A 16,983-nucleotide genomic window follows, 5' to 3' on the forward strand; every position below is an offset into this window, starting at 1 on the left:
CAAATTCCTTTCGTCTCTCTCTCTCTCTCTCCCCCTTGTGCGCCGCCACACAGGCACACAGAGGTGAGGGTGCCCCGCGCCCGATCTTCTCACCGCCCTTGCTCCCGCACCTCCGGCAAGCCTTGTCGCCGGCGAGCTCCCCCTCCACGCCCCCCCCCCCCCCCCCTTCCTTTTTCTTCCCCTCCGGCCAACAACCACATCTTTTCTCAACTTTCACAGTCACACAATTTCAGGGAACATTTTTAAGTCTAGAATCAGAAACTGGCATTCCTAAATATTTTATAGTTATCACACCCATCTTACATGTCAGGATTTCCTGATATAATTCTTGTTTCTCTTTAGCCTTTCCAAAAAGCATCAATTCACTTTTATGAAAATTAATTTTGAGGCCTCTGTTGTTGTGAACTGCTGATCTCAGGTCATCCCAGGATTATTCCCAAGATCATTAAAGTCGCAGGAAGGTACTGTGATTGATGAGGTGCGTCCAGAGTTGCTGCAGGAAGGTACTGTGATTGATGAGGCACGTCCAGATGTGCTGCGTACTGCTGTGATGAACGTGCCCGGCTTCCCTGCAGAAGCTTTGAGAGTTGCCGTATCTCATTTGGAAAACACGTACCAGGCCTCTGCATATTTACCGAAAAAACTTTCGCCCCGCTTTATAAATAAAGCAAACCACCACAGATCACACATACAGGGACTAGTTCACACGCACACACGCAGGTCTCACAGACAAGTACGAAGGTTTTGCTGAGGGCACAGCTCAACAAGCCCAAAACACAAAAAGAAAAAACGCCGGAGAGCCACAGAAGCTAGTCGGGTTCCGGCGGCGGTGGCGGGGGCGGCGGAGACAGGCGGACGGCCATCGAGCAGAGGTCGGCGATGAAGGCAGAGATGGCGTCCCTGGGGGCGGCTAAGCGGCCGCCAAAGCTGCAAGAAACCAGACAGTTTGAAGATAGCGTCAGTAGCCCGTCGAAGAGGAGCGCGCTGGATCACAAGCTTATTGCGGATCGTCCAGAGGGTCCAAGCGATGACCCCAATCTCAAGCCACCTAATGTGGTGAGAAGTCAAGGGGGAGGACTGGAGCTCGTCATGTCACGGAAGCGCAAGGGGGAGGACTGGAGCTCGTCATGTCGGGGAAGTTGGTGTGACACCAATTTCCACCCACCATGTCACGGAAGCAGCTCCACACGAATTGCGCGGATACGCAGGAGAAGAAGATGTGATTCGAGTCTTTGGGGACGCCGCAAAGCTGGCAGAGGCCGGAGCCCGGACCATTGCGCTTGCGCACCTCGACGCCAGACGGGAGTCGACCGCGAATCCACTGCCACATGAAGATCCGGATTTTCAGGGGCAGGCGGATGGACCACACCATCGAAAGAGGGGAGGGGCGGAGGAGGGAGCGATGGCCTGGTACAGAGACTTGGTGGAGAATTGGCCCGATGGTTCGAGACGCCATCTCACCTGGTCTGGGCCATTGTCCACCACAGGCTCGTGAAGAGCAACGCAGTCCGGTAACTCATGCCAAGCGGCGGATTCCGGGGGGCCAAAGGGCCTCCGAAAAGCAAGGCGCCCTAGGTCAATAAGGGCCCTCTCGACAAAGATCAGGGGTTCTACTGCGATGGAGAAGAGGTCGGGGAAGCGCGCGGCGAAGGGGAAGTCTCCAGCCCATCTGTCAAACCAGAACAACATCGCCGATCCAGACCCCACCGAGATGGATGTCCCGATGCGAAGGACAGGGAGCAGCTGGACGACCGACTGCCAGAATTGCGAGCCACCAGATCTCTGACAAAAGGCAAGGGGTTGACCACGCAGGTACTTGTTCCGGATGATGTCAAGCCAGAGGCCTCCCTGGCCTTGCGAGTTGCGCCAGAGCCAGCAGGATAGGAGGACGATATTCATGCGCTTGGAGCACATGATCCCGAGGCCTCCTTTATCCCTAGGCTTGCAGATGTCAGGCCAGCTAACCATATGGTATTTCTGCTTATTGTTTTTGCCAGCCCAATAAAAGCGGGACTGAACTTTGGCGATCTCATGGTGCAGGGTCTCATGAAGGCTGTAGAAGCTCATGAGGAATAGGAGGAGACTGGAGAGGGATGAGTTGATGAGAATGGTCCGAGCCGCCTTTGACAACCATCTACCCTGCCAAGGCTCGATGCGCGTTTGAAGCTTGGTCAAGGTCGGGCGCAAGTCCGCGACGGTGAGCCGAGAGTCACTTATGGGCGTTCCCAGGTAGGTCGTGGGAAAGGAGCCGAGGCGGCAGTTAAGCCGGTTGGCAATGGCAAGCGACTCGGCCGGAGAGTAGCCCATCACCATCACATAACTCTTGTCGAAGTTTATCTTAAGGCCAGACATTTGTTGGAAGCAGAGGAGAAGGAACTTAAGGTTGGAGATATCCGAGTCCGAGCCTTCGACCATGATTATGGTGTTGTCGGCATACTGGAGGAGGGAGATCCCGTAGCCGCCAGCCAGGTGGGGAGTGATCCCCCGAATATGGCCAGCAGCCTTAGCCTTATCCAGGATGGTGGCAAACGCGTCCACCACCATATTGAACAGGAAAGGGGAGAAGGGGTCGCCTTGCCTTACCCCACAGAAGGTGGGGAAGTAAGGGCCGATCTGCCCATTGATGTTCACGGCAGTGCGACCGCAAGAGACCATCTGCATTACCCTGGAGATCCAACGGTCATCGAAGCCCTTCCGGAGCAATACTTCCCGAAGGAAGGGCCAACTAACAGTGTCGTAGGCCTTATGGAAATCAATCTTCAAAGGCGGACTGGTTGGGGTGGGTAATCTGGTCCGCGAGGAGGGTTACCCTATTGGCGTACCCTTTTGCCAGAATCCAAAAAATCACGTTGATGACCGTGATTGGACGAAACTGGCGGATGTCGGAGGCGCCCGGGACCTTCGGGATGAGCGAGATGATCCCATAGTTGAGGCGCCCGAGGTCGATGGACCAAACATAGAACTCGTCGAAAATGGCCATGATCTCTAGTTTGATCACATTCTAGAAAGTCTGGAAGAATTTCACGGGGAGGCCATCCGGGCCCGGGGCCGAGGTGGGATTCATGCCGTGAATGGCATCCCATACCTCGCCCTCGTAGAAGGGGGCCGTAAGGACCGCGTTCTCCTGAGCGGAGACAAGCTGGCGGCCGGACCAGCAGTCGTGGGCCAAAGATAAGCCTCCCCGAGGGGGGGCAGAGAAAAGGGCCCTATAGAATCCATCGACATGAGCCCTGATGTCCCGGGGGGACTGCAGCAGAGAATCCCCATCCCAAAGGAGGGGAATGGTCTTGCGTCTACACCGACCATTCGCTATGGTCTGGAAGTAGGCCGTGTTCGCGTCACCTTTCAGAAACCATTTCTGGGCGCCGCGCAAGCGCCAGTAGGCCTCCTCGTCGGTGTATATGACCGAGAGCTGGTCCTCCAAGTCGTACCTAAAGAGCCACTCCTTAGGCGAGAGGCCAACCGCGTCAGCGCGCAGGTCGAGGGCCTGGATGGCGGACAACAGGGTCTTCTTGCGCTCGCGAAGATCACGCCCCAAGTTGGCGCCCCATCCCTTCATAAATTGACGGCCCCGCTTGGCACAAAACTACCAAGAATCAATGGCCGAGGAGGGATGAGGCTGAGGGTGGGCGCGAGCTTCGACCCAACGAGCGCCAACAGCCTCCACGAAGCCATTCTGGGACAGCCAGAAAGTCTCAAACCGGAATCGTCGGGGTAGCGGGGGGCGCTCGTCGGCGGAGGAAAGGAGGAGGGGGACATGGTCGGAGCCAATCCTAGTGATAGCTCGGAGGGAGGCGAGGGAGCAGCGGAGGTCCCATTCCGGGGAAACTAGGACCCGGTCCAGAACGGACTGGGTCGGAGAAGCCTGGCGGTTGGTCCAGGTAAACCTGGCACCCACCCTATCTAACTCGCGGAGACCAAGGTCGGCAATGCAGTCATTAAACATTTGCATGCGGGCAAAGTTGACGTGCGAGTTGCTCTTGTCCTCCGCGAATCTGCGGAGGTTAAAATCGCCTCCGACCACCACCGGGAGAGTGGCGGCCGTAACCTTCCGGTGAATCTCCTCGAGGAAGGAGGCAGACCTACTATGGTCCGCGGGGCCGTAGACGATAATGACCTCCCACTTGAAGTTGAGGGCCCGTTCAAAGAGTTCCATACTAACAAAGAACTAACCCCGGTCCATGCCCCCAACCTCGAAGGTGGCATCCTTGACGCCTAATAGGATGCCACCGAAATGGCCAGTGCTCCCACTAGAAGGGAGCCAATGCCACGCAAAGAGGTGGGAGCTAAGCCGATCGAGTTCAGGGAGGGAGAATTCCGTGCGCAAGGTTTCTTGGATGGCGACAATGTCAATGTACTCCTCTCTCATGTACTCAATGAGTTGGCGGCGGCAGCCATCATGGCCGAAACCGCAGATGTTCCAGAAGAGAGCGCGCATTAGGCGTCCATCGGGGGGCTGCTTGACCCCAAGACACGGGATGTGCTTTGAGCGCTGAGAGCCGCGATCCGGGAGCGAGTGCGTCCACGGAGGTCAGCCTCAGCCAACGGCAGCAGACCACTCGGCCGACTGGGGGGCGCTGGGGTGATCTCCACCGTCGCCGAAGATGAACCGGAGGAGGAGAGCGACGCACGGGCTTTCGCTAGTCTACCATCAAGGATCTCACGAGCCCTAATGGCCTCGATCTACACTAAGGGGGGAGCCACCTCCCTCCTGAAGATGATCGCAGAATCTGTTGCGACCTTAACTAGCTGGCCAAGCGGGATCGACTCAAGAGCAGAGAACGAGCAGGAAGTAACAGACGGGGGAACCGTAGGTGTACCTGGCTCCAGGTTCCGGGCCGCAGCCCGGAGCTCTGCCAGCTCGTGGATGAGCAGAACCGGGGTGCCCTCGGAACGAGCCGCGTCAAGCCGAGCACTCCGGCGGGAGGCAGTCACCGGGGAGGAGGCGGACCGGCCACGTCGAGAGGAGGGAGTGGAACCCCTCCAGGAGTAGGCCACGGCCCGAGGCGGAGGTGGGGGGGCGTCCGCCCCCGTGCCACCCCTGGAGGAAGAGGGGGGTGGGTCGTGCTGGGGGCTATCCTCGTACTCCTCATCGTCGTCCTGGGAGCCAGAGTGGGGACCGTGGCGAGGGCCCCGGCTACTGCGAGGCTCCCCCCGGCCCCCACCGTCGGGGCCGCCCAAGAGGCTGTCGTCGGGGATGCGGGGGCGGCCGATGTGGTTGGGCGGCTCAGGCGAGATCCGGAGGTCAAACCCCTGGTCGTTGAAGAACACACGGATCGTGGCACGAAGCTTGGATGAGTCAAGGGATTTTACCATGACCCGCACCTCCTCCTCCTTGCGGAGAGAAAGCTCGTCTACCACGACCACCTTGCCTAGGATGCACGAACCAGAATTGCGAGCCACCAGATCTCTGACAAAAGGCAAGGGGTTGACCACGCAGGTACTTGTTCCGGATGATGTCAAGCCAGAGGCCTCCCTGGCCTTGCGAGTTGCGCCAGAGCCAGCAGGATAGGAGGACGATATTCATGCGCTTGGAGCACATGATCCCGAGGCCTCCTTTATCCCTAGGCTTGCAGATGTCAGGCCAGCTAACCATATGGTATTTCTGCTTATTGTTTTTGCCAGCCCAATAAAAGCGGGACTGAACTTTGGCGATCTCATGGTGCAGGGTCTCATGAAGGCTGTAGAAGCTCATGAGGAATAGGAGGAGACTGGAGAGGGATGAGTTGATGAGAATGGTCCGAGCCGCCTTTGACAACCATCTACCCTGCCAAGGCTCGATGCGCGTTTGAAGCTTGGTCAAGGTCGGGCGCAAGTCCGCGACGGTGAGCCGAGAGTCACTTATGGGCGTTCCCAGGTAGGTCGTGGGAAAGGAGCCGAGGCGGCAGTTAAGCCGGTTGGCAATGGCAAGCGACTCGGCCGGAGAGTAGCCCATCACCATCACATAACTCTTGTCGAAGTTTATCTTAAGGCCAGACATTTGTTGGAAGCAGAGGAGAAGGAACTTAAGGTTGGAGATATCCGAGTCCGAGCCTTCGACCATGATTATGGTGTTGTCGGCATACTGGAGGAGGGAGATCCCGTAGCCGCCAGCCAGGTGGGGAGTGATCCCCCGAATATGGCCAGCAGCCTTAGCCTTATCCAGGATGGTGGCAAACGCGTCCACCACCATATTGAACAGGAAAGGGGAGAAGGGGTCGCCTTGCCTTACCCCACAGAAGGTGGGGAAGTAAGGGCCGATCTGCCCATTGATGTTCACGGCAGTGCGACCGCAAGAGACCATCTGCATTACCCTGGAGATCCAACGGTCGTCGAAGCCCTTCCGGAGCAATACTTCCCGAAGGAAGGGCCAACTAACAGTGTCGTAGGCCTTATGGAAATCAATCTTCAAAGGCGGACTGGTTGGGGTGGGTAATCTGGTCCGCGAGGAGGGTTACCCTATTGGCGTACCCTTTTGCCAGAATCCAAAAAATCACGTTGATGACCGTGATTGGACGAAACTGGCGGATGTCGGAGGCGCCCGGGACCTTCGGGATGAGCGAGATGATCCCATAGTTGAGGCGCCCGAGGTCGATGGACCAAACATAGAACTCGTCGAAAATGGCCATGATCTCTAGTTTGATCACATTCTAGAAAGTCTGGAAGAATTTCACGGGGAGGCCATCCGGGCCCGGGGCCGAGGTGGGATTCATGCCGTGAATGGCATCCCATACCTCGCCCTCGTAGAAGGGGGCCGTAAGGACCGCGTTCTCCTGAGCGGAGACAAGCTGGCGGCCGGACCAGCAGTCGTGGGCCAAAGATAAGCCTCCCCGAGGGGGGGCAGAGAAAAGGGCCCTATAGAATCCATCGACATGAGCCCTGATGTCCCGGGGGGACTGCAGCAGAGAATCCCCATCCCAAAGGAGGGGAATGGTCTTGCGTCTACACCGACCATTCGCTATGGTCTGGAAGTAGGCCGTGTTCGCGTCACCTTTCAGAAACCATTTCTGGGCGCCGCGCAAGCGCCAGTAGGCCTCCTCGTCGGTGTATATGACCGAGAGCTGGTCCTCCAAGTCGTACCTAAAGAGCCACTCCTTAGGCGAGAGGCCAACCGCGTCAGCGCGCAGGTCGAGGGCCTGGATGGCGGACAACAGGGTCTTCTTGCGCTCGCGAAGATCACGCCCCAAGTTGGCGCCCCATCCCTTCATAAATTGACGGCCCCGCTTGGCACAAAACTACCAAGAATCAATGGCCGAGGAGGGATGAGGCTGAGGGTGGGCGCGAGCTTCGACCCAACGAGCGCCAACAGCCTCCACGAAGCCATTCTGGGACAGCCAGAAAGTCTCAAACCGGAATCGTCGGGGTAGCGGGGGGCGCTCGTCGGCGGAGGAAAGGAGGAGGGGGACATGGTCGGAGCCAATCCTAGTGATAGCTCGGAGGGAGGCGAGGGAGCAGCGGAGGTCCCATTCCGGGGAAACTAGGACCCGGTCCAGAACGGACTGGGTCGGAGAAGCCTGGCGGTTGGTCCAGGTAAACCTGGCACCCACCCTATCTAACTCGCGGAGACCAAGGTCGGCAATGCAGTCATTAAACATTTGCATGCGGGCAAAGTTGACGTGCGAGTTGCTCTTGTCCTCCGCGAATCTGCGGAGGTTAAAATCGCCTCCGACCACCACCGGGAGAGTGGCGGCCGTAACCTTCCGGTGAATCTCCTCGAGGAAGGAGGCAGACCTACTATGGTCCGCGGGGCCGTAGACGATAATGACCTCCCACTTGAAGTTGAGGGCCCGTTCAAAGAGTTCCATACTAACAAAGAACTAACCCCGGTCCATGCCCCCAACCTCGAAGGTGGCATCCTTGACGCCTAATAGGATGCCACCGAAATGGCCAGTGCTCCCACTAGAAGGGAGCCAATGCCACGCAAAGAGGTGGGAGCTAAGCCGATCGAGTTCAGGGAGGGAGAATTCCGTGCGCAAGGTTTCTTGGATGGCGACAATGTCAATGTACTCCTCTCTCATGTACTCAATGAGTTGGCGGCGGCAGCCATCATGGCCGAAACCGCAGATGTTCCAGAAGAGAGCGCGCATTAGGCGTCCATCGGGGGGCTGCTTGACCCCAAGACACGGGATGTGCTTTGAGCGCTGAGAGCCGCGATCCGGGAGCGAGTGCGTCCACGGAGGTCAGCCTCAGCCAACGGCAGCAGACCACTCGGCCGACTGGGGGGCGCTGGGGTTATCTCCACCGTCGCCGAAGATGAACCGGAGGAGGAGAGCGACGCACGGGCTTTCGCTAGTCTACCATCAAGGATCTCACGAGCCCTAATGGCCTCGATCTACACTAAGGGGGGAGCCACCTCCCTCCTGAAGATGATCGCAGAATCTGTTGCGACCTTAACTAGCTGGCCAAGCGGGATCGACTCAAGAGCAGAGAACGAGTAGGAAGTAACAGACGGGGGAACCGTAGGTGTACCTGGCTCCAGGTTCCGGGCCGCAGCCCGGAGCTCTGCCAGCTCGTGGATGAGCAGAACCGGGGTGCCCTCGGAACGAGCCGCGTCAAGCCGAGCACTCCGGCGGGAGGCAGTCACCGGGGAGGAGGCGGACCGGCCACGTCGAGAGGAGGGAGTGGAACCCCTCCAGGAGTAGGCCACGGCCCGAGGCGGAGGTGGGGGGGCGTCCGCCCCCGTGCCACCCCTGGAGGAAGAGGGGGGTGGGTCGTGCTGGGGGCTATCCTCGTACTCCTCATCGTCGTCCTGGGAGCCGGAGTGGGGACCGTGGCGAGGGCCCCGGCTACTGCGAGGCTCCCCCCGGCCCCCACCGTCGGGGCCGCCCAAGAGGCTGTCGTCGGGGATGCGGGGGCGGCCGATGTGGTTGGGCGGCTCAGGCGAGATCCGGAGGTCAAACCCCTGGTCGTTGAAGAACACACGGATCGTGGCACGAAGCTTGGATGAGTCAAGGGATTTTACCATGACCCGCACCTCCTCCTCCTTGCGGAGAGAAAGCTCGTCCACCACGACCACCTTGCCTAGGATGCGGGACATGTTCCGGATGACCCTCTCAGAGCGCGCAATGTCGGGGAGGCCGCCGATGAGGATCCAAGCCGTGTCTAGGACAGCCACAGCAAGGGGGTCCCGGACCGGCACAGAGATGTCCACCACGAGCTTGTTGAGCGCGAGGGTGATGTCGCCACTGCCGGGTGCCGTAGCCAGGGACGGATTCAAGGGGGGGCGAGACCCCCCCCCCCCCCCCCCCTAACGATCGTGTCGCCCCCTTAATAGGGGTTGTTGTTCGCTAATTTTTTCTTGTTAGACAACTGAGCGTGGGTGTGCCCCCCCCCCCCCCCCCCCCCCCTGTCCCTGTGTCGTTTGTTAACGTAAAGCCATCCCCCGTACATGTACATCCTATTATAGGCCAAAGCCCAAAACAGCGAGTAGCATTGCAGCCCACCACATAAAATAAAGGGGCCAGTTAGTAGCAGGCTAGCAGCGATCTAGTCTTTTAAGAAAAGCGATCTGTGAAAAGATAAAAGAGCCACGTACACACAGGTCAGTATAGTCCCTACCTTTCCAAACTGCCTCCTGCGATCTAGCGTCGCCTGTTAGCTTGCCTGCTATCGATCTCTTCGTGATTCCGTCGCAACGGCGCCAAGAAGAGCGGGGAAGGAAAGGGGATGTCCGCGGAGCGCCGATCCACGGGCGCCGTAAGCCGGCCCTACGGATGGGCGGCAAAAAAACGAGGAAAAAGGTTCTAGTTTAATTTGAGCATTAGATTAGTTCTTGTTTGTCCTTTTCAAACGGTCATGTTCCTGCCAGTGCCGCTACTTTTTGATTGCTTCCATAGAATTGTATGCTTTTTGGTGTTCTGGCTTTGGAATTAGGTTGAATCAGTGAGTCGATCCCGTCAATTACATGGAAATTAATGAGATTTCGTGATGTCTTATCTACCACACTGTATTATTGGTAATTATTAGTTTTTAAGATCATGTTGTGTTTCTAGAGTTGTGAATTTGCTTTTGTCATTAAAATGAAAGAATGTGTTTTGTCATTTTATCAACTTTATATCGAGTTTTGATCATGTGAATGGAATTAATAAATAAAAACAGGCATGGTTGCACATGGCGTCTCCATTGGACCAGACCCTAAATTTTCTACAACATAGCAGTTGCCCGTGAAACTTAGTGTGAAACCTCGCCCCCCCCTATGTCGAAATCCTGGCTCCGTCCCTGGCCGTAGCCGTGACTGACCGCATCGGGGAACACCATAGAGAACTAGTTCCCCGACAGCAAGGTGACCTGCCAGTCCCAGGAGCAGAGGTAGAGATGATTGAGTTCCGCCTCAATCATCTTCGGAGAAGCCACCCCATCCTTCACAGAAACAATAGCCAGGAGTGAGGGGGTGGGCGGCGGGAGGTCCGGGACCTCGATGTCGAAGAAGCCGAGGCCCTCAATCCCATGCCCGTGCATCATCAGCTCCTCAGAGACCGGGCGGTCGGAACAGAGAGCAGCGGGGTGGTCCGGGTCCGAGCACACAAAGCAACACTGGGGGTGGGGGCAGGCCACCTGGGATCGGCGGCAATTGAAGCACTTGACGAGATCGGCGGCAATTGAAGCACTTGACGAGATCGGCGGCAGGATCATCCGAGCGGAGGGCGGTCGGGGAGGACGCGGCCGGCGTGCGTGAAGGAGCCGGGGCCATTGCCACGGCCGAGTCCCCGCTTCTTCTTACGCTTAGGCCCGGCCTTGCCCTGGCCGGCCCCGGCGGCTCCCGGGGGGAAGCTCGGGGCGGAGCGAGGGGGCTGGTAACGGCGGGTCTCGGAGGAGGCAGCAGGAGGACGTTCGAGGACCGGGGAGCGGGAGCGACCGCCGCGGGCAGGCGAGCCGCCACCGTCCCGGCGACGTGGAGGAGACGGGGAGCGGCGGCGCTGCGACCTCCACTCAGGTGCGGGCGCGGGCGAGCGGGACCGGGAGCGGTCCCGGCGATCAGCCCTGGCCGGAGAACGGCGGCGCGGGGAGCGGTGGTCGGCGCGCGGGGGCGAGCGGCGGTCAGAGCAAGGAGGAGACCGCCGGGAGTCGCGAGCAGAAAGCTGTCGGCGGAGGTCCTCCTCAAGGCGGAGGCGTCGGGAGAAGGGCGGGGAGCAGCGCGGTGGTCGTTGGCCCGCCGCTTGGGGCGCGGGGCCTCGTCCCCCCAAGAGCGCGGCATGGGAGCCGGCAGGGAGGGCGCGGGGCGCGGGACGGGATGAGACGCGGCGGCGGGGGGCGGGAGAGGGGCGCTCGCTAGGGTTCCAGTCGAGGGAGAGGAGTGCGGGGATGGAGGGCGAGGCAGACCAGCGGGGAGCCAAATGGCCGAGCGACCCGACTGGGTCGGCCCAAACGTGGATCCGGGAGGGGGCCCAAGATCGGAGAGCACGCAGGGGGGAACGCCGCCTGACGCGGAGATGTCCGAGGCACGACGGCCAGGGAAGCGGCCTCCACGAGGCGCCAAGACGTGCCAGCCAGCCCCAGGTCGGACCGCCCCGCGACACCCCACGCCGAGGCGCGGCGGTGGCGAGCAGTCCGGGGACCCAAGGCGGCGGCTTTCCCGGGCGTCATCGGCGAGGGCACGGCGGAGCGGCGCGGGCGAGCAGGAGCGTCGAAGCGGCCGGACCGGGGCGGGGGCGAGGGGATCAGCCGGGGCCCGACCGGCCGAGGCGGGGGGTCCCGGCGAACCACCGGGCGACCGGCCGCCACGTCGTCCAACTCCGCCATATCAGCCCAACGGAGCGCCGGAGACGGCGAGGAGGGCGGAGGAGTGGAGGGGACGGCAGCGGACGGGGAGGCCGGGGCAGCGGGGGGAGCGGGGGCGGCCGCCGGCGACGGGGAGGGCGGCCGTGCGGCCGCGGGCGCCGGGTCGCCAGGGGCGTCGCAGGAGCTCATTTCAAAAATCCTTCCTCGTGGGTCTGCATATTTGAGTATGCGTGAGGACTGAGGAGCACCGAGTATTGTGGCTCAGGAGCTTCCTAAAGGACAGAGACCCAGTGCATAGAAGTTCCCAAACAAGGTGGGGTCTAGGGATGGATTATAGGAATCTAGTCTTATCCCTGAAAAGTGTAATGCAGAGAGACTAGTTCGAACACAGGATCTTTTGGCACAAGTGGAGAGGACTTCACCATTGTGCCAGGCCTGCCCTCGGCTCAGGAGCTTCCGGACAAAGTAGTTTGCAGAGTGATGTGTAGACATCCATATATTTTGATGGTGTTGGCTTCAGCTGGCATCTTGGTTGCAATCAGCAGCGAGCACGAAGCTTGCTGCAACGACTGGTCTTATTGTCCAGTCCTCCTTAGACATGGTAACATCGAATAGCCGATGCTTGGTTGTGTCACATGTTGTAATTGCGTGCATTGTTTGTCAATTCAGTAGTTAACTTAATTCGGAGAAGTTTGTCGATTCAGTACTAAACTTAATTCAGAGAAGAAATGTCACAGGAATGAATTAACGATATGGGCAGCTCTGGGATCATTGTTCGATCAAGAGTTACCAGGGAGATAATTGGCTGAGATGAGCGACTAGTGCTACAACAAGACATCACCAGGGGCCCACAAGGGGATCAGATCTTTGCCGGACAGCATCAACAACTGACCAGGCCCGCCTGAATATCTAAGCACTGATGGCTTCTCTACATTATTGAAGTGGTGTGAATCAGAGGACAACAAGATATCTGTGCCTACCAAGCTATCTGTTAGGTTGTCTTGCTTTCATTCTAGAGCCATCCATCCTCTGTTGTTCTGATCATACTAGTTCTGTTGTTCACTCCTTCTCAACGGCCTATTAACGTCAAGTGGATCAAGGATGAAAACAGAGCCCGATCCATGGTAGCATGATGAAACAAGCTGCAAGCGGGACAAGGTTGAACAACGAATCCCCAATATACATGCCAGGCCTCCAATGCTTCAAGTTTTTCTGCGCGAATCGATGTTGCCAGCCTGATTTCATTTTTCTATACTGACTGATGATAGGTGTTAGCCAAAGATGAAATGTTTGTTGATCTCATATATGACGACTGTTGATTTCCAATTGGATTCACTCTGTTTCGCTGTCATGTGTAACGAGCTCTGATGTGAATATACATTTTGCAGATGCTACCCCGTTTCACATTTCTCGTCGGATTATTTCATATGGATAGATGGTGGACATGTTCAGCCTATTGGATTGCTCACAACCTCACGCAGATGACTTTGCCTGAGGTTGTTATAGCTTGTTTAGCCTGCTGGTTTTACCTGCAGCAGCAATCAATCGATGTATAATACAAATAGAAAAAAGTTAAACAAACCAAAGCTGTGTGGGCTGATCCAACGGTTAACGTGGCTGCCATCCAATGGTGCAGAAGGGGGCCGATCCTGGCTCAGATCAGTCAGCCGGCACACAGTACTGGCCAATGGATTCCCATCTCTTACATACAGAGAGCTCCCGGGTGCCCCTACACCCTCATGAACAGTAAATTCATAAAAAAATTGAAACAAAATCAAAAAAATCTGAAACTTTGAGGGATCAAAGACAAAGGTTTGGTGTTCCTGCAAAGTTTCAGCAACAAATAACCTTCGTGGAGCCCTCACCAAAAATAACAAAATCACTGCTCAGAAATGTATTTAAACTTTGGACAATGATTTTTGTTTTTTTATTTGAGTGCTCTTCCAATGTTAATTTTAGCTAAAACTTTGCAAGATCATCAAAAGTTTCATGATGTTCGATGTCCCAAAGTTTCAGATTTGTTTGATTTTTTTTTTTTATTTTTTTTGAATTTACTGTTCATAGAGGGTGTAGGGCACCCGGGTGCTGAAACCATTTGCCATAGATCTAAAACCATCTGGAACAGACAGGGGCACATTATTATCTATGCTTCCCGCTTTGTAGAACAAGAGGATGGCAAGAAGATGTGGCGGCGTGCACCTAGCATCCATCACAACTGGTCTCCTGTCCATGTGCCCCCGGATTTGGAGTGTGCGTCCCATCTAACCGATGAACTCCTCTACGGGCATGGGCCTGAACCTCCTTAGGATGTTGACCACCATCCAGGGAAGTTGATTCTCGAGCAGCATTATGTCATTGATGATGCAAGCCTCGTTGGACTAGAAGCAAGACAACAATGACGGAGGCAGCTTGCCAAGGCCGGTACACATACGCATATACTGCAGCAAGAAGCAACCATCGATGAACATCATGTCTGCAAATTCAGCATCTCCTACGTCGACCTTGGAATCCTTGGTGTCATAGAAGCTGCGGGCAGCACCTATGACGGAGAAGACCGCCGCATACATCTCCTCAAATGAGCGGCCTGATCGAGTAACTGATGAAGTGGAGTGTAGCCACGCGCTTCACCTTCTCCATCTCATGCAGGCTACTTGAGCCGTGGTGGTAAAGACCGATGCTCACGGCCATTGGGACGATGTAACGCCGTCCAAGGCTCCGCATGCTTGCAGGGAACCTATGAATCTTCATTTCCATCTCGCCAAAATCAGTCTCAAACTGTTGTGCTTCTATCTTCCACTCCTCGAACTGAACCTGTTTATCCGGGAAATTAACAAGCGGTAATAGTCCTTGTTCCATCTCCATCTCCAAATCATCAGAATAATTCTGAGGATCTCCTTCATTGAAGTAATAGTAATAATAGCAGCTAGGCCGAGACCGATGTGCAGCTGCTTTCTTCAACTCCTCCTCAACCTTTGACTTTTCAGGCTGAGAGGCAGGTTCGCCCCTGGCATCTGTTGGATCCTGTACAAAAGTTACAGTTAGACCATTTTTGCAAGACAAACCAAAACCAGTGTCCTCAATGTTACCACCAAGGTCGCCCCCTGTACAGCTGACCTCTTGCACACACTCACCGCGGAGGACGGCTGAGAGGCTTGTATCACCATCTGCAAAATAGCTGTGCTGGGTTGCTGCTGCCGAAGTGCTACTGCTAGCTAGATACTTCTCGGGGTTCCCATCTAAGTTGAATGTACATATAGGCTTTCTACTAGCTAGACTAGTTGCTGCCCTCCACATTCTGTCAGCAACTTGTCATTGCTGCCTCCATGATAAATGATGGGATAATCCAACTTGCTGCGTCCTAATGTTTTGACTTTCAGTCTTTAACTCACAAAATATTGGCAAGTTTCAGTTGATATTGACTTGGTAGCACATTGCCAGCCAGACCTGTCGACGTTCACAGACCTCAAACAATTTCCTCTCAAAGCCAAAGCTATGAGCTACATTGCCAGCCAGACCTGTCGGCGTTCACAGACCTCAAACAATTTCCTCTCAAAGCCAAACCTATGAGCTCTGAGGAATAAATTCCTAAAGCCAGAACAGCAAGTCATGAGCTGGGTGCAAGTAAAGAAGACGCCAATCCATGTGTGCTGCAGAAAATGGTGCATGCAAAAAAAAACAGAAATCATCTCATTCACATGTATAAAACTTGCTTAAATACATCCCTTGGAAAAACATTGCCCGCTAAAAGTGGGAATAAGTCTTGACTCTTGACTTGTTTTTGTCGTAGGCAAAGAAGGTGGAAAGGTATGGATTTGTTTATAAACGTTGAACTAGGGTGAAGCATAAGTATACATTGACAAAATGACCTGTCACTCCTAAGAAACACCAGAAGTAAGACTTAACTGTCTTGCATACTTGCGCTTTTTCTTGACACTATTTTCTGTTGGATTATATTTAGTGTGCCTGACCACCATCCGCATCAGTATCCCCTGATATTGCAAGTCTATCAACAATGGTGTTGGATAAACTACGGTTTATTTTATTCGTCATTTGAAACTTTCCAGCAACAAAACCTGGAAAGCACAAAGCATATTCAGCAAAGAGATTGCCAGCCCCAAAACTGAATAGCTACCAATTTGAATATTAGGCAAGACGCCCGATCGTGGAAGACGTTCGACTATTGGAGTATGTTGCCAATATTTCAGTTCATGTGAGGACTGTAGAGGCCAGCAAAAAATGTATGTTATTCAAAAGTTTTCTCCAAATCTGTCTCTTTCTCACATAAAATTCAGAGCATTGAGAATAATAGATAGTTGAATGTTCTATAATCCTATGACACGGCTGCAAGGGCACATAAATAAAATAGTTGCTTTTACCACCAAAAATTTATCATCAGCCCTTTGCATTGAGCCAGTAACCAGCAGATCGCAAGACATGATAATGATACAGTTCAGGACAGAGATGCTGCAGATAACAAGTTAAAAAGCCCTCAAAGCCAGCACTGGAATCCCTATTGGCGATTTACCAATTAACTGGTTTTAAGCATTCACCAGCATACCATTAGCACAAATGTTTCTCCATTTATTGTGAGCATATTAGCATAATGCTACAGGGGTCGTTTAGCCGGAGTGAGTCAAATTAAGAGTCTAGCATGCCAGGCCAATTCCTTTTTTTCGAACAATGCCAATTCCGATTGATGGAAGTAGTCAAAGTATGTACCGAGATCCCGCAGCATGCGCAGATCCAGCGTGTCGGCGAGGTTAGCGTGGACGGCCGTCTCCGACCGCTTCGAAGCCAGCATCTTCAGGCGGACGAGGAAATCCTGCACACCACCACCATCGAATTAGCTCTCGTCAGCAAGGAAGATAAATACTAGCGGGGAGGGGGAGTGAGGGTTGGGGGGGGGGGGGGGGGTCGTCGCTGCTGCTCTGTGTGCCCACGGGTTTCGCCGCCGGCGGCGGCCTCCGTGAGGAAGAAAGGACGAGACGGTTTTTTTTTTTTTGACCTTGACGAGATGGGTTTGTTTGTGTCTACTGTTCGTGGGCTCACAGGCCCAACTTGATCAAGTCCCTCACAAAGACCACGAGGCCGACCGCGCCGTGGCCCATGGACTTACCCCTAAAAAAACCTTAAAAAATGGACTTACCCCTAAAAAAACTTAAAAAATGGACGGTAACCCGCCTGGACTGCTGGATCTGACGGCGGCGGAGCGGTTTCCGTGGTGGAGCATGGTGCGCCAGCACGACTGGACCTGTGTGCACTGGATCGTCGCTAACTTGGGCGGCG

At 55.5% G+C, this 16,983-nt stretch overlaps 1 protein-coding gene across 3 annotated transcripts; it reads right to left on the bottom strand.

The window, feature by feature from the left end:
• Positions 1-13,726: 13,726 nt before the first annotated feature.
• On the bottom strand, positions 13,727-16,589 carry LOC123124085 (uncharacterized). 3 transcript variants are annotated; one of them, XM_044544786.1, is made up of 3 exons: positions 16,417-16,589; positions 14,829-15,344; positions 13,727-14,718 (listed from the first exon to the last, which is right to left on the bottom strand). In XM_044544786.1, exons 2-3 carry the CDS (start codon positions 14,859-14,861, stop codon positions 14,269-14,271), a joined length of 483 nt encoding a protein of 160 aa, XP_044400721.1. In that variant the 5' UTR covers positions 14,862-15,344; positions 16,417-16,589; the 3' UTR covers positions 13,727-14,268. The 3 variants fall into 3 exon arrangements, with proteins under 3 accessions (XP_044400721.1, XP_044400720.1, XP_044400719.1); XM_044544785.1 differs by having other exon boundaries at positions 13,727-15,282; XM_044544784.1 differs by having other exon boundaries at positions 13,727-15,344.
• Positions 16,590-16,983: the final 394 nt, after the last annotated feature.

The sequence above is a fragment of the Triticum aestivum genome, chromosome 5D (genome assembly GCF_018294505.1).
Source record: "Triticum aestivum cultivar Chinese Spring chromosome 5D, IWGSC CS RefSeq v2.1, whole genome shotgun sequence".
Taxonomy (NCBI): Eukaryota; Viridiplantae; Streptophyta; class Magnoliopsida; order Poales; family Poaceae; genus Triticum; species Triticum aestivum.

Excerpts from the sequence above, each read along its gene's own strand:
- LOC123124085 (XM_044544785.1), bottom strand. The coding sequence starts at position 14,991 with ATGTGGAGGGCAGCAACTAGTCTAGCTAGTAGAAAGCCTATATGTACA.